Genomic DNA, 26,763 nt, shown 5'->3' with positions numbered 1-26,763 from the left:
GTCATGGAAGGTGGGAAGGGACACTGGGAAACATACTGGGTAGATGTCATAGTTAACAAGTGACCTGGAGCCAAATGCTTGACTTCCCTGCTCCCAGCTCTAGGAAGCAGGGTGGGGATGTGTTCTTAAGAATTCATTTTTATAACCTTGAACACAGTTCAGTCCACATTCAAAGGACCAGATGCCTGCTTTTGTGTCATTTTCTTGGTAAGATGTTACCCGATATCTCTTGTATTAGAAGCTAAAGTTTATCAGTGTTGAGCTCAGTGAACAGGAAGGTTCTCTGCCTGATGTATTACCAGGTAGCCCCGAATAGATTTACCTTCCCTCTAGCAGAAGAGCCTGATGAACCTCTCCTCGCCCATGTCATCTGCACGCCAATTGTTTTCATTATTTAAAAGTCTGATGACCATATGGAAACCCAAATCATGACACTTTACTTGACTTCCTCATTTGTGAGATGTGAGATTGTGTCTGGGCATTCTCTGGGGGTATTTTCTAACTTCAGAAATCCAAGACTTTAAAGAGAATATTAAATTCTCAATATTACAATCTGTGCATCAATGAAGCTTCTTTTCTGACATGGTAGGCAGCGTGCTTACAAAGAGTTTAGAGTTTCTGATAAGAAAATTCATCTGGGCTTTGGGTAGAGCTCTCAGCAAGTACCATGGACCAACCTTAAATGTCAATTGGATTTTTATACCCTGCGCGTCTCAGAGATTTTAGTCTGCTTATCTTCCATCTTATCCAGGAACGCTAGAGCTGCAAGGTCTACTGCAGGCACAATCATGAATCACCACTTTTAGCTGTTTAAAACCCTGACACTTTCAGGCACCATTTACAGTTTAACGGTGGGTTATACATCCAGAAAGCCTTCTCCCAAGATGACCCCATGGTGGTGGTTATATACACCCCTGCACTCTGGGGCTTCCTTGGCATGGCTATCAGTGTGCCCCTCAAGGAATTTGTTCACCGTATTTGATAGGCATGCCTGGTTACCTCTTCTCACCTTGAGTGCAGGGACCTTTGACAGCCCCCATTTGCAGCCAGTTGTGTGGTTTTTTTTTTTAAGATTTTATTTATTTATTCATGAGAGACACAGAGAGAGGCAGAGACACAGGCAGAGGGAGGAGAAGCAGGCTCCATGTGGGAGCCGGATGCAGGACTCGATTCCAGAACTCCAGGATCACGTCCTGAGTCGAAAGCAGACGCTCAACTGCTGAGCCACCCAGGTGCCCCCAGTTGTGTTATTTCCTGCTCTCTGATGGCTATTATTCCAGAAAGCAGAGGTTCTCAAACTTTGGTACTTAAGCCTTAAAGAGAGCAATTTGGAACGACCGTCAAATGACAAAAGTATATGATCTTGGGGATCCCTGGGTGGCTCAGTGGTTTAGTACCTGCCTTTGGCCCAGAGCACAATCCTGGAGTCCCGGGATTGAGTCCCACGTCAGGCTCTTGGCATGGAGCCTGCTTCTCTCTGTCTTTCTCTCTCTCTCTATCATGAATAAATAAATAAATCTTAAAAAAAAGTTTCTATATTTGTTTAAAAAAAAGTATATGATCTTGATTTCCACCAACTCCACATTTAAGACGTTTTCCTATAGCAACGCTTGCTCATGCAGGAGATTGTGGATGTTAATCAGTGCAATACAATTCATTATAGCAAAATACCAGAAACAACCTAAATGTTCATCAACAGGGGACTGAATAAATAAAGTAGGAGATACTGTACAGATATAAGAAAGAATGAGAGAATTTTGTATGATGACACGGAAAGATCTCCAAGGAACGGTATGTAGTGAAGCAAGCAAGGGGCAGAACAATGCATATATGTTACCACTTCTGTAAAATGGTGGTGGGCTGCAGGAAAACACATATTTGTATTTATTTGCGAGAGCGTAAGAAGCGTCCAGTAGCTTTCGCATATAGGAGCGTAGCCACGGTGGTCACTCATGGGAGGGAGTGGTGATGGCTGCTGGGAACTGTGAGGTAGCCTCGTGACTTTTCACTGAATACCTTTTTTATGCTTTCAATTTTGAATCATGAGGAAAGGGAATCCTGGGTGGCTCAGCGGTTTAGCGCCTGCCTTTGGCCCAGCGAGCGATCCTGGAGTCCCGGGATCGAGTCCCACGTCAGGCTCCTGGCATGGAGCCTGCTTCTCCCTCCTCCTGTGTCTCTGCCTCTCTTTCTCTCTATGTCTATCATAAATAAATAAATAAATCTTTAAAAAAAATTGAATCATGAGGAAAGCTTACTTATTCAAAAGCTAAATATATATTTTAAAAGTATGAGACAAACCCCTTGTGTTCTGAGGAGTCACCTGGGGAGCTTGTTTTAAAGTGCCGATTTTTAGGCCAAACCCCTAGATGTTCCCAGTGGATTGGGAATTGGGAGAATCGGCATTTTGCAACAAGCAGCCTGGGTGATTCTAATATAGATGGTTCTGGAACAGAAGAAGAGCCCTGGAACAGATGGCCACCAACTACATCCATGCGACAGCTTTATTTTTATTGAACATTGAATACATGCATCTGTCCATTTAATAAATTATGCCTTATTATATTAAGAAATAAAACACATTTCTTATCTCCTATGACTTAAATATTCAGCTACACAGATTTGACTTAATGTCACACAGACCATGTACAATGTGACAGAAGCATTAGAAACCTCTTGAAAAACAAGAATACAACCAATGAGCACACTTCATAGATAGAATTTCACACGGTCACACAGTTAAGTTTGCACATTTAAAAAAACCTGAATCATTCATATTAATATTGTGAATTTCTTATAAATAATTCATTAGTCTAAGGAGTCTAGGCAAAGCCAAGGCATGACATTATTTATATTAAGTACCACACCTGGAACTTGTTCTGACTTATTTTAACACAGAGCACATTTCTGATGCAATAAATATTTACAGTTAATAGTAACAAGTACAATTATAATTTACAAAATATGAGTCTAATATTTAAAACAAAACAGAAAATGACATAAAGGAGTTTGTGCCAACTATTTTTACAACTCAGACCTTTTCAACCAATTTTATTACCCCAAATTCTGCTGACTTGGATGCAAGAAGGGCTGTGTTTGAGTCTGTTAACTCCAGATTACAGGGGAAAACATTTTTTTAAATCAGTTTCATTTTCTTAATGTCATACATTATTGATATATCAATAGCACTGGCTAAAACTGAAGCAAAGTGATGAAAAAAATTGGATTGACAACAGTCCTAAATTATGTACTGTACTTTGAACACTGAAATCCCGAGGTATACCAAAATTTTCAAGCTTGTCTGGGAATTAATGAGGTGTTGAATGTGTGAAGTTTTACTGTCCATTAAAACGATCCTTTTAAAAAACCATAACATTATGTGAGTCCTTCCATGTCATTATATGGTTCTGGGAATGAATTTTGAATTAGGAGGAAAAAAGGGAAATATCTTCTAGAATGTGAGCTCAGAACGAGCAGAGAGACGATGGTATGGGAGCTTGAAGCAGGGCACCTAGGGCTAGGCACTCAGATACCGGAGTCCACACCTGTGCTCAGAACTTAGTCCAGGACGTATTTTTCTGATAAAGGCTATTCATGTGACCTGGGTCTCCAGGCTTCTGGCTTCTGGAAAACCGCCTGTTCGGGGGCGAGGCTAATCCTAATTCAAAGAAGGCCGCCCGGATGGACTGTTCTCGCTTGGGTCCTCTGTATATGGTTGTTTGCCAGGGGTTCTTTTCTCCTCGGTTAGTCCCAGAACTGGGTGGGAAATTCTTCCCAGGGCTTCCAGTTGCAACTGAAGTGTGTCTCTGGGGGCAGCTGAACTAAGGCACTTCCTTGCCCACCTACTCTGTGCTATATTTCGGCCTCTGCTGCAGCAAGTCCTTCACTTATGTGCTTAGGAACATCATCCATCCCCTTGTGTATGTCCCTCAACCTCCTTGGGAGCTCGTGCCTTAGGGCAGAAGCCACAGTAGGGCATGGGACTGTCAGTTACCGTGAACCTAATTCCTCACATGCGCAGGGTTTGGGAAGCAATGCTGAGCAGTGGAATGGATGGGGTCTTAAGAGATCCGGGGCCACGTTCGGCTGTGCCATGTGACCTTGGGTGAAGTGACCTCCCTGAGCCTCAGCCTCACCAACTGAACTTTTCAAGGTGCTCGTGAACAAGAAGAGAAATGTGCTCAGCACTGCATTTGGCACGTCACTGGTGCTTGGTGAAGTCGGGCCCCTTCCTTTCCAACACTTCTAGAGCCACAGAACTGCACTGAGGTTTCCCACAGATACGATGTGTTCTGTAGCTTGTGTTTCTGCTCCCAAGGATCCCGCCCTTCTTCTCGTAGACTTCCACTTCAGTGTGACATGGACCACTGTTCCCGCTAATAGGCCTCTCTGGGGAAGCCAACAACCACTTGGTTCCCTGCCTTGGGCCGAGTTAAACAGACTCACTTTGTAGGCACAGACCATCCTATAAACTGGGAAAGTGATGACCACACCGTTCTTCAATATCACGGAACAGCCATGAATAGAAATGAAATCAGATTACGTTGGACCATATGAAACCCTTTTGTAGGTCAAATATGGTTCAACATCTGTAGTTTCGTGCTTCAGCCTCACGGTTCCCTGGGTCTCTTAATCTAATCGTAGATGGTCACTAGTAAACGTCATTTACAAATGTCCATAGTAAAGGATGTTAAGCAGCTCTTTGGCCAGCAGGGAAGGCTTGGATTAGACGAGACAATGATATAAAAGTGCTTTATAGACCATGAAGACTAGGTAATGGAAGTTATTTTTGGAATTAATCGTGGACATGGAATATTTTAACCCAGGGGCTCTTAAACTTTTACAAAACTAGATAAATTCCACTGAGTGCATTTCTAACGTGATTTCACAAAAGAAAAGTCTGTTTTCAGTGTGCGATTTGTTGTTTGCGCTGGATATATTCAGCTGGAGTTCACGCTTGGCCCTCCCTAAAAAAAGGGTGTCTTTGAAGGCCAAAGTCCCGGTAAGAGATTGCTTGATATTAAACTTACTGTATTTGTGTTGAGGGGGTAGGGGGCTGCCAAGGTGGGGGCCGAGAGGAATGACCGTCACATACAGAATAAACTAGAGCTTGTGAGAGCTTCGTTTCTTTGGATAGCTGACACAGCCTGGCCCCAGGAGGGTGAATATTTTCTTTGTTTTCAGCTGTTAATCCATTTTGTGAAAATTCAGCCAAACGTTAGACAAATGTGCAAAATGTGCTCCATTCCTCCCAGCAACCCAGGGTTAGTTCTGAGCCACTCTCCAACAACAGCTCCTCTGGGACCTGGATGTGAAGGGCAGAAATGGCAAGAACGTTTGCCTGTTTCCCATCTCACCACCACAGAAGTGAGTACTATTCATTCAACTCTCATATGGTCAGGGTCCCAGGGCGATCATTTCTATCTGGCTTTTGGGAAAGTGGCTTAGCTCCCGTTTAGTCCACAGACTGAGGGTGTCATTCAACTTGTAGTCCCCAAACAAAGCTAATCTCTCTTAGTAGAAGACATCTGGGACATGAACAGACTCTGAAACCAATAACCACCTCGACTTTTGGCATAAACCAAGACTTAGTAACCTCGGTGTGCCTGTGTCCTGTGGACAAGTTCCTTTATTTCGGTCCCGTGTGCATTTTCCTAACAGGCTGAGTTCGGTTCATCTGAAGCAGCCTCTAAATGGTTTATTTACCTACGGGTTCTCCGTCCTTCAAGATGAAACCAAATTGTTTGTGTGGCAAAGAGGGAAATCTGGGGCTTGTTAATGAGGCAGAAGGCCAGGTTCGGTGGCGGAGTGAGGCAGCCAGAAGAACAGGGTTTAGCTATCCACATTTATGGGGACTCATCAAATCACCAACAAGGAGGGGCCTCATCTGCGCCAAGCAGGGAGGATCATCTTGCTGTGGAAGATCGCTCCTAACAGCAGCTGCGCCTTCCCTGCCAGCAGCAGCCGTTGGTGGGAAGACTGCCTGGTTTATTGCTTAATCTATCACTGTTGAGCTGCCTGCCTCAGGGAGGCTCAATTTAAGATAGATTGAAAGGTAGTGTCTGTCAATTGAATAAACACAGATGGTTTTCCACAGCAAAAATTGATTTTTTTTTCCTTGCCAAAGACATAAGCGCTAAACGTGATTATCTCTGGAAGCCAGGCGTGAAATGTCTTAGCTCCAGCCCCTGCCACGCTCTGCCCTAACAGGGAGGTGATCTCACATGGGGCATGGGGTGTCTCTCACCGTAATTTTAGGTTCCTGAGGTGGAATAAGAAGTTGACTTCCCTAGAGAAAGGCCAAGCTAAGTCCATCCCGATAAGAAGGTTTGAACCCATCCATCAGTTGATTCACAGAACAGTTTTACCAGTCCTGGGTCACTGGCTGGCAGTGGCCTTCTCCAATCCTTTCATTTAGGAGTCACAAAGAGGTGATAAGATTTGCCTCAGGACACACAGCTAGACCTAGGCTTCGATCCCCTCACTGTTTGTCCAGAAGCTACGAAGGAGACTGACACAGTCTACGCCGCGATGTTACCTGAAGGAGTCATTAAGATGAGTCCCACTGCCCAAATGTCTTTGAAAGCAGGTAGATCAGAGGTGCTCGAACAAGTCACACTAAGTACCCAGAATGCTAGACACTGTAGCCCCTAACTAGATATGAAGTCACTTACACTCAAGAGTCTTGAAGAAATCCAAGGGTAAAACTGTGGAGTAGGAGTTCAAGGTAACAGGTGCAGGGAGGTTGGAGGTGAGCAAGGAAAAGTACCCTTTGTATAAAGAGGAGATTGAGCAATATGTTTCCTTATGTGTCTTTCAGCTTTAATTCCAAAACATAATAAGCTAATGGGGCATTATTCATGTGGATTATTCCAGTGAGCCCCTGGAAGTGATAGAATCGTCCCTCTTCTTCCATTCCACTACCGTGACCGTGACTGTAGACTGTCCGTTGGAGGATTTCCCAAGAGGAGTTGTTACAAAGGTAGCAGAAGTGGGACAGCTGTGAGCGGGTGGGCTGTATAAACGCTTTAGAGACAGAACTAGAAACAATGACAAGGCTCAGAGGAATTTAGCAGTAGAGGGACCCTAGTCCTGTCCTCTCATTCTAGAGATGAAAAAAATGAGTCTAGAGAAGGGAAGTCGATAGCTAAGCTCACAGCTAGAGACAGAGTTGGGATGTCCAGTTAAAAATCTTGGTTCTTTCAGCTTCACTACCTGTCTTGCTTTTCAGACTGTCCCATGTCATCGTGGACTCCCAGGAAAGCAGGTGGGCACGGTACAGAAGTGCATGCAGCTGGGAGAAGCGAAGAGGTCTCACTCCGGCTAATACAACTGTAAACACGGATCTTTACAACCGTCTTCATCCTAACTTCTAAAGCTCTGTAGACAGAGAGCCCTTCCTTGTATCAAGAGATGAAAGGCCACGTGGAAAAAAGAGAGCTGACAGTTCCTTCTCACTTGGACAGAGAAAACCAGAACTAAAACCGTCTTTGGATGTAAGGGATACACATTAGGGCACGTTTGCAGAATTTGGATTTATCCGAAAGTGGCTTAACATGTTTGCAGTCTCTCAGAATTGGCCTATCCTAGAGTCAAGAAAAACTTGATTCAGGGTTTCTAAAGTAAGAGAAGTCAAATTCCTTTACTGAGAAAAATAAAAAGATTTCAGTCCAGTATTTTTCTGCACTTGGCTATTTCATAAATCCTCCTCTTTAGAAACTTAATGTATCTGTAGCTGTTTTACAGTCAGTTCCTAAAGCTAAGCCCTCTGTAAATTACTTCTACATTTTCAAACAGAAATACATATTACTGAAATTTTATTCATTTCCTCCCACAGACTTTAGGTAAACATATGTTAAATGTAAACATGTTTCTGTTTCCACTCAGATGTGATCTGGTTTTTGTTTTTTTTTTCATATGAAATTACTGCTTTAACGTAGCAGACAAGAACAGCCAAATCTAAGTAAATACACTTGGCTGAAAACCTGTATACCAAAAATAAATACTATACTTTATGTACTTATAAGTGATGAATTGAGAACACAATCAGTTCTTCCCAAAAGAATTTCTCTTCTGTGGTAGAGCTAACTATACCATGGATGACTGAAATGGGGTAACACCAAGAAGGATCTCCGCCGAGTTAGAAGTCAGAGTGTGAGCTAATCAATCCACAGGCTCGCATGGATCTTGGTATATGTGTCTATGTGTTTGTTTGTGTTTTTGCCTTAAAATGATGTGTTGAGTGTTTCTCCTGTGTCCCCAGTAACATCTTTTAAAAACAATCAAGACTCAAGGATTTGTTTTAGACTGACTTCCGGTGTTATCAATTTGAGAATGGTCCCTCATACATGGGACTTTGTCATAGGGTTGGCTTTCATGTTTTGAGTGTAAAAACCAGTTTCTTGGTTTGTGATTATAAGTATTCCTAAAAAATGACTCAGATCATATTTTTAAAGCGCTAGTTTCTGCTTAAAGAAATAACAAGGTAGAGTCTTTCACAAAGTGGACATCTAATGTATAATTTTTCTGCTTTATAAATCTGGTTGTTCATATAGTTTCTGTGACTTAATTGGCCATCCTTGTATATCAGCGCTTGGTGCTTAAAATGATAATTTCTTATTTGTTCCCTTTTCTAAAAAGGGGGAAATTGGCTCTACATCAGAAGAAGCATTCACAAGTTGAAATGGAAAACGTAAGCCTTGATGGGCCTTTCAAACATAAGAGCAATCCATTTGGGCTTCTCTGCAACCTGCCTACACACTCATAGCCTTCCAAGGGGTCGTTGGAGGGTATACAACAGATGTGAGGGTTCTTTACTAGCCAGAAAGTAAAACCAGGGACCCCCTAGGGCGACAGGGTCAAGGTCCCCCTAGACATACCCTTCATGACAGATGTTTCCATTGATGAGGCTGAAGGTGGCCACAGAGGGGTTGGTACTCTTGAAGGAGGTCATGCAGGTCGTGCTTCTGCCGGTGCTGTGAGAGCGGGTCATCAGGCCAGGCCGACAACAGAGGAGCTGGGTGTTGAATTGTTTCCTGAAACTCTTGCTCAGCAGGTAGAGGGCAAATGGGTTCACGCAGGAGTTGGTGAAGGCCAGGAGGCGGGCACAGATGCTGGTGATGAAGTGGAGCATGGAGGTGTCCACCTCGGAGTAGTGGTAGGAGCGGTACAGGTAGATGATGTGGTTGGGGAGCCAGCAGAAGGCAAAGAGGCCCACGAACACCAGCACTGTCTTGGCAAGGCGTTTCCGGGATTCAATCTAAGGAGAGAGTCACACACACAGAGACAGAGGGACCAAGGGACAGTGTGGGATGAATGCAGAGAGACAACGATTCAGACAGAGAAAAAGAAAACAGGGAGAAAGAATTGGGGGGAATAGATGAGCTCACAGAGCCACAGAAAAAGAGTTCAATGGGAGAAGGAGGACAAGAGAAAATCAAATAAAATGAGAGAACAACCAAAACAGATGGAAAAAAGGGGGGAAAGTCAGAAACACAGAAATGGAAAAGTCAGGAAGTAGAAATCCATGAAGTGGAATATAGTTAGAACGTGCCACTGAGAACAGATCCTTAAACAAAGTTGATTACATGCTTGAATGGATTGCACAATGAAATTTTGGTAAGTGACCTCTTTTTTCCTCAGGAGAGCACTGGTGCAGTTTATCAGCCATATGACTCCATGTCTTTCTTGGCTCCACAGTTAATAATTTCTTATTTCCTCTGATGCTCAAAAAAAAAAAAACCAGCCAGCTTTGTTCTTTCTCATTGGCCAAACCAAAATAACTTCCTATTACTATTTTTTTAATCTCAAGTTCTTTCTGGGCTAAACTATGCAGGAAGCTTTTTAGACACAGTGGGCTGAGGATCTCCTTTCGCTTCCATCACCCTCTGCTACTACTGCAAGGGCAGATATCTTTCTTATTAAAGAATTTTAGGGGGCAGCCCGGTGGCTCAGCGGTTTGGCATCACCTTCAGCCCAGGGCCTGATCCTGGAGACCCGGGATCGAGTCCCACGTTGGGCTCCTTGCATGGAGCCTGCTTCTCCCTCGGCCTGTGTCTCTGCCTTTCTCTGTGTGTGTGTGTGTGTGTGTGCGTGTCTATCATGCAAAAATAATAAATAAAATCTTTATAAAAAAAAGAATTTTAGGTACAATGGATGTTTACTATTGAGCGGTCTTTCAAATACAGAGACAGTTTCACTCAAAACTGCCCCTCTCTCCTCATAATTGAGGAAAGTAAAAAAAAAACCAACCATTTTTTTTTTTTTTTTTTACCAACCAACTTTAAAGGGTGAAGCCACCCACTGAATCGGCTGTACATTTAAACGGATGGGGCATCTTTCTGCTTTTTCCGTCATAAATACCACAGGATCTACATTTGGGCTAGAAAGCAAGAACTGACAAAATCGAGAAAGCTGGAGCCCCTGGTTTCTGCTATTCATATTTCAAGTTTGAAATTATGCAGGGGGGCAGCCCTGGTGGTTCAGCGGTTTAGCGCCGCTTGCAGCCCGGGGTGTGATCCTGGAGACCCAGGATCGAGTCCCACATCGGGCTCCCTGCGTGGAGACTGCTTCTCCCTCTGCCTGCGTCTCTGCCTCTCTCTCTGTCTCTCTTTTAAAAAAAAAGAAATTTTGCAGGGTTATAGGGGATGGGGAAGGGAGTCTAATGCATTTGGAGGGCATTCTGCATAATGGGCACTCTAGGTCACGTATGTGCTCTGGCTTTTAACCTTACAACAGCCTTACAATATAGGGAGCGATCACCCTATATCATGGGTACGAGAACTGAGGCTCAGAAAGAGTAAACGAGTTAGTCATGAAGTCTGGATTTGAACTCAAATCAATGTAAGCCTATCTTAATTGAACTTTTCTGTTTCCTCAACCAGCCTCATTTTCTTGCTCCCTCTGCTTTGTCCTCGTGTGGTAGTCCTCCTCCTCTCCAAACAATGTGACTGGAGTTAAAAGAAGTCACATCCCATTGAGTCTCAACATTTTATTCTGTTAACAATGCTTGTTCAGATATTTCTTAAAAAAAAAAAAAAAAAAAAACCCAAAAAACCAAAACTGTACTTCAAATCTTCCAGATTCTCAACGCCTCCCTAGCTTAGGTCTTTAGTAAGAGAGCAAGATTATAAAGGATACCTGAATTCTTGGGCTTCTGTGGCTAGAAGTTTCCATTTCCCATCTGCCTGCAGATTACCCACCTCCTTTAATTGCAGAATCAGGTGACATGACCACCTAAATACTACCTGTCAGTGGGGTGCAAAAGGGATCAAATCCCTAAAGAGGAAACGAATCAATTCTAAGCACCCACCTGCTTCTTGACGTGTATATTCCCTTCCACAGGCAGATTGTAAGCACTCTGGATCAGATTTCGAGCAATGAAGTAGTAGTAGACAGAGATAATTGACAGTGGGATGATGTAGAAGACCAGGAAGGAAGCCATGGAGTGGATTTTGGGGTGCAGCTCGTTAGAGTGTGGGTATGGGGCACAGCTGATGAAGGTCTGGTTGGTGCTTTCCTCATGGAAGGGATGTAGATCAGAGAACACAGCCTCCGGGATGGCCAGAAGCATGGAGATAACCCAGATCAATGCAGCTTTGAGGCAGATCTTCATCAGAGCATGAGAGGCCTGGATATCCATTGGCCGGACGATGGCTTTGTACCTGGGGCAGGAAAAAGCGAATGTTGTGCGTAAATTGCCTAATATTATTATGGATGCCAGGGCAGGGACTAGGGTGAGGCAAGCCAGGCACCTGGGTACAATATTTGAGGAGGTGCTCACTCCCAGGTTCATGCAAGTGCGGACTCTACTCACACAACCATGACAGCGAGTGCCTCCCTAAATGTTATACCTGAGGGACGCCTGGGTGGCTCAGTGGTTGAGCATCTGCCTTTGGCTCAGGGCGTGATCCCAGAGTCCCGGGATCGAGTCCCAAGTCGGGCTCCCTGCATGGAGCCTGCTTCTCCCTCTGCCTGTGTCTCTGCCTCTCTATGTCTCTCATGAATAAATAAATAAAATCTTTAAAAAAAAATGTTATACCTGAGTACCTCGCCCTCCTTATCCTAGTCCTGGCTCTGAAGGATGTCACGTGCTCCTGGTTCTTCACCCACAATCTCTCTTAATTTAAGTATATTTCTCAGAAAAGCTAAAGTGCCTTTCATTTTTCTTCTTGGGCCATAGAAACTAATAACAAGCATGTTTAAAGACGGACATGGTGGGTGGGTGGGGTGCCTGGGTGGCTTAGTGGGTTAAGCGTCAGATCCTTGGTTTCAGCAGGTCATGATCTCAGGGTCATGGTATCAAGTCCCATGTCAGGCTCTGTGCTCAGCACAAGGTCGGCTTGAGATTCTCTCTCTCTCTCTCTCTCTGCCCCCCCCCCCCCCCGTACTCTATCTCTCTCTAAAAGAAATAAATAAAAATCTTTTTTAAAAAAGGACACAGGGACAAGAGGGACAAGAAGGTTACCTTTTTAAAAAAGATTTTATTTATTTATTCATGAGAGACACAGAGAGAGAAAGAGGCAGGCAGAGACACCGGCAGAGGGAGAAGCAGGCTCCACGCAGGGAGCCCAACATGGGACTCAATCCCGGGTCTCCAGGATCAGACCCTGGGCTGAAGGTGGTGCTAAACTGCTGAGCCACCAGGGCGCCCTGTTTGTTTTTGGCAAAGCCTTCAATTTGGGTATTCAAATGCAGTTTAAGGAACCTGAAGTCATTGAGTATTTACATTTCCCTCTTCTCTTTTCCAAAGGGTGCAGAACAAATAGCCCACTGAAAAAGCATGCCTGTGATTGTCAAATTAGTTTTCCCCTGCCTTCCTTCTCTCCTTCAGCCTCATCTTCTCTTGCAGTATTTGGGTCCCTCCTGGATTCTGAGCATTATGCGCCCCTGTGTTGGGCTGAGTGCTCTAGGAAGCAGACACTGACATGAAACCAGGAGGACAAGAAGTCTATTGGGGAGTAATACCTGTGAAAGGCAAAAGGGAAGGAAGCAAGATTGGATGGAGGGGAGCTGTCACACGCTGATGCAGACCTGAAAGTGACAAAACCATCCTAATTTGTCTGGAGATTCCCCAACTTTAGCACTGAAGGTCCTCCATCCTAGGAAGTAGCTCAGTCCCAGCAAACCGGGACAGCTAGTCACCCTCTACCAGCCTAATGGGAGGCTTTGGTAATTTGTTACCAATCTTTGGTAACAAAGATTGCCCAGCAGAGGAGTCCTGTCCTGGGTGGAAATGGTCAGGCCCTTCTATCACCAGCTGCAGGAACTGTCCAAGATGATCATGACCGTAGCTCGAAAGCTGAAGTGGACCCTGAAGGAAACTACAGCTGGAGGCTATCAGCTCACCACAGTCCCTGCAGCTGGATAGTGAATCTTTTCTTCAAGGGAGGTCTGAGCAGAGCATCCCAATGTCTGCCACAACTCCCCGTACAACACCTAGTGCAGTGGGGTGCACACCTGTTTTGTGTGTGTACTTGTCTGAGAACCCACTAGAGGATGGGCCTCTGGTAGACAAAGAGTGTCTTCCATCTTGGCATCTGCCAGCACTGTGATCTGCACACACTTGACAAATATTTGTTCAGTTGAACGTGAGCTGCGATAGTGTGGAAGTTGATGTGAGTTGGGACCAACTAAATGTGAGGGTGTTCATTGCTGAAATGCTGTGTTAAAACTGGCTCCACCATTGATACTCTTTTATACGATGGACTTCAGTGATGGGAGAACACTTATTCCCACTTGCTTCCATGTTGATTAAACTGCCACTGAATTACCACTCTTTGCTGCACCCCGATTCCTCACTCACTTTCTGCCTCTCTCCAGGGAAAGAGTGTGAGTTATTAAGAGGCGAGTTTGAGAAAAAGAACCCAGCGTGTGCACTGGGCTCACAGAAACCTATGGTTGTCTAATTGTCCCTGACTAGGGGACTAGCACATGTAATAGAGGAGATCAGGTGTTTGCAAGTTCATTATTGCTGTGGACCGAAGTCACATTTTCCAAATAGCTTTACCAGGCATAGAAGAAATCATTTTTTATTGTTCTAGATTTCTTTAATTAGCTGTTCCCAGCTCAGGTAGAGAAAGGAGGGCTCTTATTTAATGGACATTCCCAGCACTCCAGCACAATGCTATGGTCCGGCTTCAGTGTACTTCAGTTTGCTTTTCCATCCATAAACTATATTAGTTCATTTTAAACAATTACTGAAAAACATAAAAATTTCGAAGGCAGTGTTATTTTCTTCTGGCACTTTCTCTACGCACTAGTCGTCTCAAACATTTTCATTTCTAGTTTCGAATGTAGGCGAGGAATTTATATCTTTAATTAAAGGTATGTGAACATATACGGCCAAAGATGTATTTCTGATAGCCAAAGCTATCTCTGATAAATCGATTACAGATAAAGTAGTAATTATGACTTTTATCTGCGTTTTCTGGCAGAGAACAGTCATAAGTACCATTAACACTCCAAGTGAAGGTGATTCACTCCTGCATGAGTGACTCACTTCTGCGTGAGGCAGAAACCAGAGTGAATGGCTTACCTCCTTGTCTCTTGGGAATCTTGTACTCCTAAGTGCAAAATACCATGGGAACTGTTGAGCTGCTATTTCAAATTCACAACTTTTGAAATATTTAAGATAGTATGAAAACATTACTTTTATAGTCTTGCCAGAAAAATAATTTTAATCTAAATAAGCTTCTAGATCTATGTACCAGTTTTCAGGAAATGTGGGGAATAAAAGAATCTGCTAAATGATGCCAGGAAGATTCAGTCAAATCCTGAATTGGAAAATTCTACGGGAATGACTCCATTTTTTCCCAACAAATATATGGCATAAAAAAGGGAAAAGATATTTAAAAAAAAAAAAAAAAGGAGAATGGTTATAGACTTACTGAGATGTGTGACATACTAAGTGTAATGTGTAGGCTCCTTTTGGATTTTGATTCAAACCAAACAACCATAAAAAGATATTTTTGAGACTATTGAGGAAAATCAAATACATATTTAGAACTGGTGATATTAAGGAATTATTTTTAATATACTGGGTATGATTATGGTATTGTGGGTCTGTCTTTTTAAAAAGACTCTATTTATTAAAAACATGCCCTAAAATACTTACCATGAGTATATTTACAGTGAAATAATATAGTGTCCGGGAATTGCTTTTAAATATTCAGATACATTCATATATCACTTGTGCAATTAAAAAATAAGTGAAAATGCACTGCAAACAATTTTCTGTTATGGAATATTCATACAAAATCAAAGTAATTAAAGAAATCCCATTTACTAAGCTCTTGCTTTGTGCCAAGCAGAGAATTACATCTACATTATCTAATTTATGTTCCAGACAACAGATAGGTGCGATTATCCTCATTCTACAGGTGACAAATTGAAATTCAATTTCAGAGGTGGGGGGAATTAGCATGCAATTGAGGACCAACTCCTTTCAGGATATCATAGCTCAAAAGACAACTCTGGGTAAATCCTTCTTAGAAGCAGAGAAATAGGAGCACTTGGGTGGCTCAGTGGTTGAGCATCTGCCTTTGGCTCAAGTCATGATCCCAGGGTCCTAGGATCGAGCCTGCCTCTCCCTCTGCCTGTGTCTCTGCCTCTGTCTCTGTGTGTCTCATGAATAAATAAAATCTTAAAAAAAAAAAAAAAAGGGAGAGAGAGAGAAACAGACCAGAAGTTTCCCAAATGTGTCTGGAACACACCAAATGTCCCCTGGAAGTCTAGCGGTTCTACAGAGCATGGAACATGTCAGTCCATTTCTTCTTCTGGTTTAGACAGCTCTCCCTGGAGCTCCCAATGCAGGGGGTCGCCACTGGGGGTTCTTGTTTAGGAGTGATGGCTAGTTGGACTGGGGTGGATACCTGATCTGAGACCAGCCAGTGAACTGCCTGACCAGCAACTAAAGAGCTTACGCATTTAAACTGAAAAAATTGAGAGGATGTAGTTAGTTGATAACAGATGCTGGAAATAAGATTTTGATGTCAAAGAAGGGATTGGGCATATTTTAACCACGTACAAAATGAATAAGCAGAGTAGGTGGATTGAGAGAAAGAGAAAGAATGAGGCACACATACAAGAGTAAGCTGATGGGGCGCCTGAGTGGCTCAGTTGATTAAGCATCTGACTCTTGATTTCGGCTCAGGTCATGATCTAAGGGTCATGAGATCAACCATGAGATCAAACGCTGCAGTTGCATCGGGCTCCATGCTCAGCATGGAGTCTGCCTGAGGCTCTCTCTCTGCCCCTCTCCCCTTTCTCCCTCTCTAAAAAAAGAAAAGAAAAAGAAAAAAAAAAAAAAAGAGGATGAGATGATGTGGCCTTGAGTGAAACAGAGGGTCCTTGGTTCCTGGCCCACGAACTGCTTTTGAATGTACAAGAGGTCTCCTGTTACAATCTCACAGTTCTCCCATTCCCTTTTCACTTGAGTTCGAGTGGCTTCTGTTCTTTGTCAACAAAAGAGCCTTATCTAGAATAGTTAGACGAGATGGACATTTAAAGTTATCATCAGATTTATTTCCAGCATCATTCTGCATACGTCATCTCCTACTTGCTGCCCTCTGAAAGAATGAGCCATCGACTTTATTTATTTATTTTATTTATTTATTTTTTTCATCGACTTTAATTGTACTCAAGGGACAAAGAGTCTGTGGTCTGTTCCTAAATTCTCCATTACTTTCCTGCCTTCCTCCTTCCTTTCTGCCCAGTCCCAGAGTCTCCATTCACCTGAATCCCGTCCTTCCAAATTCTAGTTGATAAGTATCATCTTGATGAAGCATTTGCTGCCCAATCTAGGCTTCCGTGATTCCTGTTCTTTCTCCTAACCTGTCTAATTTTATGACAGGATTATCGATGCTTTTCATTTAATGTCTACTGTGCACCATCTTGAATTGTCTGCTAGCTTCCCATGGGTATGTCTTTTCTACCCGACTTCCTAATAAATGTCCTGAGGTTAGAAGCTTACATCTGTTCCTCTTCTCTTCTTTCTGTATCACTGAAACTGCTCCAAGTCTCTCATTCTGCATGTCACTTACTTCAAAGTAGAGGCTCAGTGCATACTTGCTAATTAATTAATAATATGTGGCGTGCAGGTGTGTCTCTTACTCCCAACTTCTCAAAAATGAGAGTAAATTTTCTTTTACATATTTAGTAAGAATCATCCTTCCGTAGACTAACAAATTCACTCCTCTGATACTATGGGGCTCAAGACAATTGCCTCCCACTCCTGAAAACATCTGTGCTTCATTTTTCTTATGCAAACATTGGAAAGGTCAGAAACATTCTGTGTAATAAGATTAATGTCTCAAAGAGTTTTTTGGCAAATAGAAGTAGCAGACTCCCACTCTCAGGGTTGGAAAACTTTGCCCACAGAAAAGTATGTCTTTTATTCAAATATGGGCAGTTTGTTTTTAAGGATCCAGCATTTCGGCCCTCATTTGTCCATAATTACCTACTGAAGTCTGTAGGAACTGTTGAACCACAGTATTTTAAAAGCTCCTGATGCACACTACCTGGAGTGGGCTGAGGTGAAGAGAAAGTGAAAGGAATGAAACGGTCTCTAGGTAATTGGCACATTGTTGGCATTTAAATGAGAATCCTAACACCTAATCAGTTTTGACGAGGCTCTTAAACAGCTTGATTTTCCTCTGGAAATAACACCAGGAACTTTTCTGAAGAAACATGAGGGGATTATTAGCTGATTTGTAAAATGACTGTAATCCCGAGGAATGGGATCTTACTACCTCCCTTTGAGCTATTACTCTGCCAGTGGAGAACTTCGGTGGTCCTTGGTACGAATCCGTTATCTTTAAGTGTGTAACATATTACAGTTACTCTTTTCTGTTCTCTCCAGGCCGAATAACTCCAATGCTCCTTTTCACTCCTTCTTGATATACTCTGGTTTTCTCTGGGCTTTAATGTGGACTTGGGAGCAGAGATCTGGTTCCTAATGGTGATTCTACCCATTAGATTTATGGTCTTAGACATAAATCTAAGGGACTCTGCACTTCAGTATTCTCAACCCTCCAAAGCAGATAATAACTGCAGTCCTCGATGTAAGAAATGATTCTGGCAAGAATGATAAAACCACCGAGGGAGAGGTTTTAGGGGAACAGGATATTCATATAGTCTCAAAGAGTCTCCCCATAGACTACTATCTAATTGCAAAGAGGAAAAATGTACCTTTATGTTGGGGAGATCCAGAAGTCACCCCTTTAACCAGATGGTCAAACCCAGGGTGAACTTCTCCACTAGTTAGAGTAGGCACAAGGTCTATGGCCCATGATACTTTTAGGGATTTAGAAAAGGGTTTCAGTTTCTTTTAAAATGAGAAGAAAAAAATGAATATAATCCATCTTGGATTATATTTATCTTTATGCTGATATAATTATAAAATATAATTCTTAAATTTTTTTTAATGGAGAAAGGGTCCCATAAAGGTAAAAGTGCCAAGGGCCCATGAAACTCATAATTTGGCCCCGATTAAATTTAGCATCACCAATACTGGGACCATCTGAAATCATTTATGTGCCTCCTGATAAAATGCAGTGGGAAGAACACAACATTGCCTATGCAGTCGTCTTGCCCAAAAATTTTAACCTGAATCTATATATGAGGAAACAATCAGACAAATCCAATTCTGGAATATTCTATAACTGGCTTAGATTCATCAAAACAGTCAACATCATTTTTTAAGAAGAATATAGGAGAGCTACTGTTACACCTTAAAGGAGATAAAAGAGATGTAACAAGTAATCCTTTTCACAATATGTACATATAACAAATCATTATGTTATGCATCTTAAACTTATACAATGTTATGTATCACTTATAACTCAATAAAACTGGAAAAAAAAGAACCAAATCTAATGCATATGCCTTAATTTTATCCTGGATTTTTTTTTTAAGTAATGAATTAAATTTTTTTTTGGAAAATGGGGGAAATGTGACTACATATCAGATGGTATTAAGGAATTATTGTGAATTTCATTAAGTGTGCTAATGATACTGGGGTTGTGCAGAAGAATGTCCATGTTCTTAGGGAATATACACTGAAATAGGAGTGAAAGGTTAAGATATTTGCACTTTACTTTGCAGAGTTCAACAAAATAAAACAAATGTGTATGTATATACACACATACACACACATACACACAGAGCAAGAACAAAGTCTAGGAAATGAATTGTTGAATGTGGGTGGGTATTATATAGAAGTTCATAAACAAGAGAGAAAACATGCTAAAATATAGAATTTTAAAAAGATAAACTAAAGAAAGAGATAAACTAACAGTAAAATAACATAAAATAATGTGTTAGGGGCACCTGGGTGGCCCAGCTCAGGTCTTGATCGCAGGGTTGTGAGTTCAAGCCTGCACTGGGCTCCATGCTGAGTGTGGAGCCTACTTATAAAAAGAATAAAATAAAAAATATGTTCTATAGTTTATTCTCTTTTATTAACTGTAAACCTGTTTGTCATCGGAAAAACTTTCTTATAATTCTAACATGATTGAATGTGTCATATCTGATTAGTGCCTATACCAGGTAATGAGGGAACTTTGTTATAGTCACATTGTTCCCTTGGGCTTGCAATTTTAGTATCATTTACAATCTGTGGGGTTTTGTTTAGCTCTGTTTTGTAGGAATATTTTCAAGCCACTTGTCCACTTGGGGACATTAATTTAGTTAAAACTAGATCATACCAAAACACAGCATTCTGCAGAACCTCTCCAAAACCTGAAAAGTGGAGGGAAGAATGAGGTGCCATTGTTGAGTCTCCTTGAACATGATGAGGGATCCTCTGCTGTGGACTCAGGGAGAGACTGAGCTTCAATTTGGACACTGCATATTACTAACGTTTAATTCATCTTTATTTTTAAATAAAAATCAATATAAATAGAAATTTTTATATTTTCCTCCCTTACCTGTTAGACCAGGTTGCACCTCTTCGGGAGGGCATGAACCCCACTTTGCAGTCCTTACAGATGGAAATTTCCCTTGTAAATGGCTCTTACAAAAGGGCACCTTTGGTTAGGATTTTCAGAACTTGTCCTGTCTCTGCTGTTTCTTAAGAAATAACCAGCCTAAAATCATCCTTATGCCAAAGTGGCACATTTTGGGGTGGCAAATTCTGCCCCCCTTTGGCTGGCATTGAAATTAAGGGAGAAAAGCAAAAAAAGTATTAGATGTCTGTTTCCCACCTGCTCCATCCATCGTGAAAATGCTATGTTTCTAGGCAGACACAAAATTCACTTCTTTGACTCTGTTATACTGAATCTCCTGCCTTTTTTACTGCTGTATACACACCCTGAAGTTCCCTGTGGCCTGGGCCTAGAGTAAGGTCCGAGCTCTTTCATAAATTCAGAGGCGTCAGGGCCAAAAGAGGCCGTCCAAATGAGACATGGGAGCCAAGTTGAAAATGGCATCAGGGAAGATCTAGAGTCTGGCACGGGAGAAGGTTCAGAAGTGCAGGTGCTATTTCTGGGCTATGAGTGATGCAGAAGCCGGGCATAAGATGGAGAGAGATGCAAGCAATTGTTGGACATCTTATGGTGCCCTGGCAGAAGGAGTTGGGCAAACACTGACCTTGGGCCCCAAATGGGTTTCAGCAGGGTGACCTTATTCCAAAGCTCAGAGCTAATCTGATAAGGGAATTTGTCAGAAGGAGTATAACCAGGAGGAAATACTACAGTTCCCAGTGGGTATGTTTAAAATGACAAAGGAGAGCAGAAACCCAGTTAAATTTCAGTAGGTGTGCACACATCCTGGTACAAGTTGTTCGTAGGCCATTCCTCAAAGATGTTATGGAGGGAAGAACATATATTTATAACTTGTTAGGCTTTTTTAGCAATTTATGAGCCAAAAAGTTTGAAGAACATTTATAAATCCCACTTGCAAGTTGTAGTTGGACGTGGCCTGCATTTACTCCACCGAGTAACACAGAAGATAGAGAATGGAGGAAAATCACAAAGACAGAGAAAAATCACCCATGCTTTAGGGCGGAAGATAAAATAGACTCGGGGTAATAAATTGTCTTTATAAATTGTCATTCACCACCCAACAGACTCGGAGACAAGGATTTAGGTGCAAGTAGTTTGTTGGAGAGGAGATCCCAGGAAGCACAGGGCAGGAGGGTGTGGCGGAGCTTGCGTTTCAACATTGGCCCTGAGTCCAGATCTTAAACCGTGAGACCTTCAGATCTCCGTTTTCTTCATCTGTGAAAGGGAACTCATGGTATCACTCTTACTTGCTATAAGGAGGAGCTAAGTGAGGAGTCTCAAAAGTACTCTGAAAACTAGGAAGCACGATTTAAATAAAAAGCGATTGCATTTCATGAAAAGAAATGACTGTCCACTGAACAACACCTGGGTGAGATTTCAACAACATCCTCTTGGCTCCCTTATGGACATAAATAACAATCATGCTCAGGGTACACTCATTCTCTCTCTCTCTCTTTTTTTAAGATTTTATTTATTTACTTGCAAGAGAGAGAGAGAGCAAGCAAAACAGAGAGCACAAGGTGGGAGGAGAGGGGCAGAGGGAGAGGGAGAAGCAGGCTCTCTGCTGAGCAGGGAACCCGACCTAGGACTCAATCCCAGGACCCTGGGATCATGACCTGAGCTGAAGGCAGACACTTAACCAACTGAGCCACCCAGGAGCCCTGGTACACTCACTCTTGTGACTAGGAATTCTAACATTTCATAAAGAAGTTAATACATTATCTCATTTCATCATTACAAAAATTGTAATAGTCCTATGATATATTAAAAGTAAATACCACCAAGGGCAGCCTAGGTGGCTCAGCGGTTTAGCGCCTGCCTTGGGCCCAGGGCCTGATCCTGGAGTCCCGGGATGGAGTCCTGCGTCGGGCTCTCTGCATGGAGCCTGCTTCTCCCCCTGCCTGTGTTTCTGCCTCTCTCTTTCTTTGTTTCTCATGAATAAATAAAACCTTAAAAAAAAAGTAAATACCCTTATCCCCATTTTATCAGAAAACTGAGACCTAGACTCACACAGTTGACAATGCGAAGAACCAGGGCTCAAACTCAGACATGTATTCAAATTCAGTGCTTTTGAATTTGTCCTCACTATGAATAGCGCTCCACTAAATGTGACCTCTAGGCATTAACAATAAAAGAAAGAGAAAACAATACAATGAAAGAAAGGACAGTTACTGTTTAATAGGTAGGGAGTTTCAGTTTGGGAAGATGAAAAACCTTCTGGAGGTGGATGGTGGTGATGGTTGCACAACAATGGGAATGTACTTAATGCCATAGAACTGAGCACTTCAAAAATGATCAAAACAGGAAATTTTATGTTCTGTATATTTTATCACAATAAACTCAGGAAGGAAAGAGGAGGGGGGAGAGAGAGAGCGAGGAAAGAAAAGTTTGGAAGTTTGTCACCAGGCAACCTCGGGGGCGTCTTAATTAAGAACCATTGAAAAAGTTTGCTTTGAGTCAGCAAAGCTATCATCATGGAAAATGGTCTAGATAGTGCATTTGAATGACTTTTTTTCAGTTAAAAATTTTAGTATAAAAGTGCTAACAGCCTTTTCCCAAGACATCTCCCATGGCCCAAACACTTCCTATTTCTCTAACCATTTCAGGCCCACACAAATCCCTGAAGGTACTGAGGAAATGATTCTCCGGGAGCACAATTCCACCTTTTTGCAATTTTAAAGGGCCTTGCTTCCCTGAGAAGAACTTAGAGGAGGCAGTACTGTGCGTGCTGGTGAAACAGTTTGGAGGAGGCAGTGAGAAGCTCAGTGTGTGGTCACATCATTCCCCATGAGCAAAGGGAAGCTTCTGCTTGGGAAGCTTCTGCCCCCAAGCCCGCCACCCATGCAAACTGGAATCCGGGTGAGCCTTGAGCTAAAACTCTCTCCTTTTCTTCATTTAAACAATTGTTAGCATCACCGAGGACCCAGGGCACACTGGAAAAAGACACATATCTTAAAGATGTTGGGGTCTGACTCAGTTTTTAATTCGAAAGCAAATGCGCAGGACGACAGGGCCTCATACTTTTATTTTATTTTTTAAAGGATTTTATTTATTTATTCATGAGAGACATAGAGAGAGAGAGAGAGAGGCAGAGACAGGCAGAGGGAGAAGCAGGCTCCATGCAGGGAGCCCGATGTGGGACTTGATCCTGGGACTCTAGGATCATGCCCTGAGCCCAAGGCAGATGCTCAACCGCTGAGCCACCCAGGCGTCCCAGGGCCTCATACTTTAAGGCACCACACAGCTGTCTGATTCGTGTTGCATTGTTTTTATTATATCCCCCAGGAAGTCTGTCCTGGCTAACTGGACAAGGGTCGTGGATTCCCCTAGGTTCTACTCTGATATTATGATAGTGATGCAACGGACAGATGTAGCTGCACTTGTGATGAACGCCCCATAATGTCTAAGCGTGTCCAATCACGAGGCTGGACACCTGAAACTAATGTAACATTGTGGGTCAACTGTGCTCAGAAAAAAAAAAAACCAACACTTGCTACTAAGTGACTGCGTCAGCAAGCGTGCACACACTGCTACATCAGGGACGGCAGACTAAGGATCTACTGGCCAAAGCTGTCCCTCTGCCTGTTTTCATGTGGCCCACAAGCAAAGAAGAGTTTTTTACATTTTAAATGGTCGGGGAAAAAAGTAATCAAAAGATGAATCACATTTTGTGACATGTGAAAAGTACATGAAATTCAAATTTCAGGATCAATAAATAAGGCTTCACTGCAATGCAGCTATGCCCATTTTTTTTTAAAAGATTTTATTTATTTATTCATGAGAGACACACACAGAGAGAGGCAGGGACACAGGTAGAGGGAGAAGCAGGCTCCATGCAGGGAGCCCGACGCGGGACTCGATCCCGGGTCTCCAGGATCAGGCCCCAGGCCGAAGTTGGCACTAAACCGCTGAGCCACCCGGGCTGCCCCCACTTTCTTACATAATATCTGTGGCTGCTTTCGTGCTATAACGGCAGAGTTGAGTAGTTGCAAAGGAGACACTTTATGGCCCACGATGCTGAAAATATTTATTATATGGCCCTTGAGAAAAAAGGTTTCCTGGCCCCTGGCCTGTGTGCACTGAATGTGTGAACACGGCCAGCATTTCTGCTGCTCTCTGCCTGTCCATACCCAAATCGTCGGTTCCTTCTTTATTGGAGGAGAGAATCTGTCTTCCATGTCGCACAGCGCTCTGTCAGGCTTCTTAATTTGTGATAATGAAGACAATAGGCCACTGACCTTTAGCGTCGTCGGTCTTCCAGTGTTAAACACCCATTGTTCAGGATGCTTAGTCAATTTATTAGCACAGGTAGGTACTAATTCAGCATCTCAAGCTCTGCTTGGCACTATGGATATAAAAGTCCCTGACCACTAAGGATTTAAAATCTGCTCAGAGGGATCCCTGGGTGGCGCAGCGGTTTAGCGCCTGCCTTTGGCCCAGGGCGCGATCCTGGAGACCCAGGATCGAATCCCACGTCAGGCTCCCGGTGCATGGAGCCTGTTTCTCCCTCTGCCTATGTCTCTGCCTCTCTCTCTCTCTCTGTGTGACTATCATAAATAAATAAAAATTAAAAAAAAATAAATAAAATCTGCTCAGAGAAGCAAGCTATGCCCCCGGAAAGCCCTGATACAACAAGAGAAAGATACACACTAGGGTGCCCTTTGTGAGACATTCTTAGAACAGACGGTGCTGGGTCAGCATATGAAGTGCTTACCATGGTACAGACGTATGAGAACATGGTTTACGACAAACCTGCTTTCTATATAATTACGGAATAGAGAACTTAAGAGTCATCAAGTCCCATTTCCTGTACATTACAGAAGAGGAAACTAGTGCCCACAGAGGTCTCATGGTCGGTTAGATGAGAAGACTGGAACCTGGGTCTCTGGATTCCCAAGTTAGCTATATTTAACTGTAGCTCTTTAGAGTCTCAGGTCTTTTTAAAGCACCAGTAAAGAACGCTTGAAACTAAATATTTACTATACTTATCTTCATCCTGTAGTACATGTTTTCCTCAAACCATCATTTTAACCTTCAATTTCAACTCTGCTGACAACCTAGGAAAGAAAAGATGCCAAATTCTGATTTTTCTGTTCTTCTGTGGTGTTTCCAATCATTTAAAGTAGAAGGGAAGGGATGCCTGGGCGGTTCAGTCAGTTGAGCATCCGACTCTTAATTTTGGCTCAGGTCATGATCTCAGGGTCGTGGGATCGAGTCCCATGGGCTCTGTGCTCAGCAAGAAGACTGATCCTCTCTCTCTCCCTCTGCACCCTCCCTGCTCAAGCACATGCGCACATGCACGTGCTCTCTCTCTCTCCAACAAATAAATCTTAAAAAAAAAAAAAAAGTGGAAGAGGAAAAAAAATACTGAAGTTCTTAAAAATCTGTTTTGATTGCTATTTATTTAAAAAGAAATAAGCATTTCCCATATGTTCTCATGGAGAAACCACTGTGGATTGTTTTTACATAATTTTGTATTGTTTTTTAATTATGTTTAACATGTCTCTCATAACAGAGGCCTGACCCTGGTATGAAACTGCCGATAACAAAACAAACAAAAAACAGCACCAAAGGGAAAAAAAGAAACCTTGAAAAGCTTGAGGTTGACCTGCAGTCATTCTATTTATATGTAGACAGCATAAAGAAATAAGTGAGTCACATGGACATATTATTATTGTTACAATAAGTTCTTCTCACACTGGAAATAAATTTCTTTATGTGCTGCACTTCGCATTTTCTTCCTGCTTCTTTCCTATGTTACCTGTAGCTATTCCCACTGGCCAATTGGTCTGAGTACAATACAAAAAAAGAAAAAAGTAATAAAGAAGTGAAGTTTAAAGAAATGTACATCAGGAACATTTTGGCTCTTTCTTTCCCACAAAATTTTAGCTGTTATCAATCACTGCATAACTAAATGCTGGCTCTAGCTCTTGCTTATTGGGGCTAAGAGTCCTGGCTTAGTTGAAAGATCCCAGAGGCTTTGATGTAGCTACAATATTTGGCAGTGTCCACTGCTGCAGGCCTCAGCTGAGACTCCTGACTTACTCACTTTGAAGTTAGCCAGAGCTCACTTCTCTGAATCGAAACTCCTGAGATAATGTGAGGCTATGAATGCTGATCCCCCAGGTCTAACTAGGGAGTTCTGTATTCTTCTTTAGAGGAACTGGGATATGGATAGCTTCTAGGGCAGTAGACCGGGTCTTTAAGAGAGGTGGGATGGGATTTTCCACTTCTGATAATGGCAAACCAGCTAGTTGCTGAGTAACTCTCCTAAAATGAAAAGTTAGAAAATCTCTTTGAAAACATCAGAGAAATACCAAGGCAGTAAGGATTTGAGGGGCCAAAATCCTGGAGAGAAGGGAAGTGAAAGAGATGACAGTGTTATTCAGTACCATTTTCCCTTAAGGCATTTACCAAGTTTCAAGCAGCAACAGAGAAATGAAGCTGAGCAGAGCTTCTAGAAGTTTTAGGAGCAAGGAGGACAATAAATAGAGTTTAAGGCCCACCAAGGAGAGGAGGCCAGGCAAACATCCCAGGCTTTCAGTTCAGATTCCCAAAGGGAGACACCCTAGTAGGAGTAGTGAACTATTTCTCAAAACGACCAAAGCCCAGTCTCCAATCTGCTCAGTCCCTGATTGGGTCAGATATACTACCCCCTGCTAATTATCTGTAAGAAGCAAGAGCTAATCTTTTCTGGAAGATGGTAACACTCAGAGCCTCAAATTATTTACAATTCTTCATATAAAATCAGGTAGTCAAACAA

At 42.5% G+C, this 26,763-nt stretch overlaps 1 protein-coding gene and 1 long non-coding RNA gene across 3 annotated transcripts in view; one reads left to right on the top strand and one right to left on the bottom strand.

Annotated features, from left to right (window-relative positions):
- Window positions 1-2,487: 2,487 nt before the first annotated feature.
- Window positions 2,488-26,763, bottom strand: part of GRPR (gastrin releasing peptide receptor) — a 37,273-nt gene continuing 12,997 nt past the window's right edge. Inside the window, exons 2-4 of one of the 2 annotated variants that reach the window (XM_038586893.1) lie at window positions 11,309-11,660; window positions 8,877-9,256; window positions 2,488-5,302 (exon numbers count right to left, since the gene is read on the bottom strand). In XM_038586893.1, the coding sequence (XP_038442821.1) occupies window positions 5,263-5,302; window positions 8,877-9,256; window positions 11,309-11,660 (772 nt within the window). In that variant the 3' untranslated portion in view covers window positions 2,488-5,262. Of the gene's footprint in view, window positions 5,303-8,866; window positions 9,257-11,308; window positions 11,661-26,763 lie in introns of those variants that run through there. The other variant, XM_038586894.1, reaches the window with a different exon arrangement.
- On the top strand, window positions 3,687-7,757 carry LOC119868366. The gene is made up of 3 exons (XR_005386163.1): window positions 3,687-5,364; window positions 6,818-6,979; window positions 7,229-7,757. It is a non-coding gene; the product is annotated as an uncharacterized LOC119868366 (long non-coding RNA).

The sequence above is a fragment of the Canis lupus genome, chromosome X (assembly GCF_011100685.1).
Source record: "Canis lupus familiaris isolate Mischka breed German Shepherd chromosome X, alternate assembly UU_Cfam_GSD_1.0, whole genome shotgun sequence".
Lineage (NCBI taxonomy): Eukaryota > Metazoa > Chordata > Mammalia > Carnivora > Canidae > Canis > Canis lupus.
This window is presented reverse-complemented; position numbering and strand designations above follow the sequence as displayed.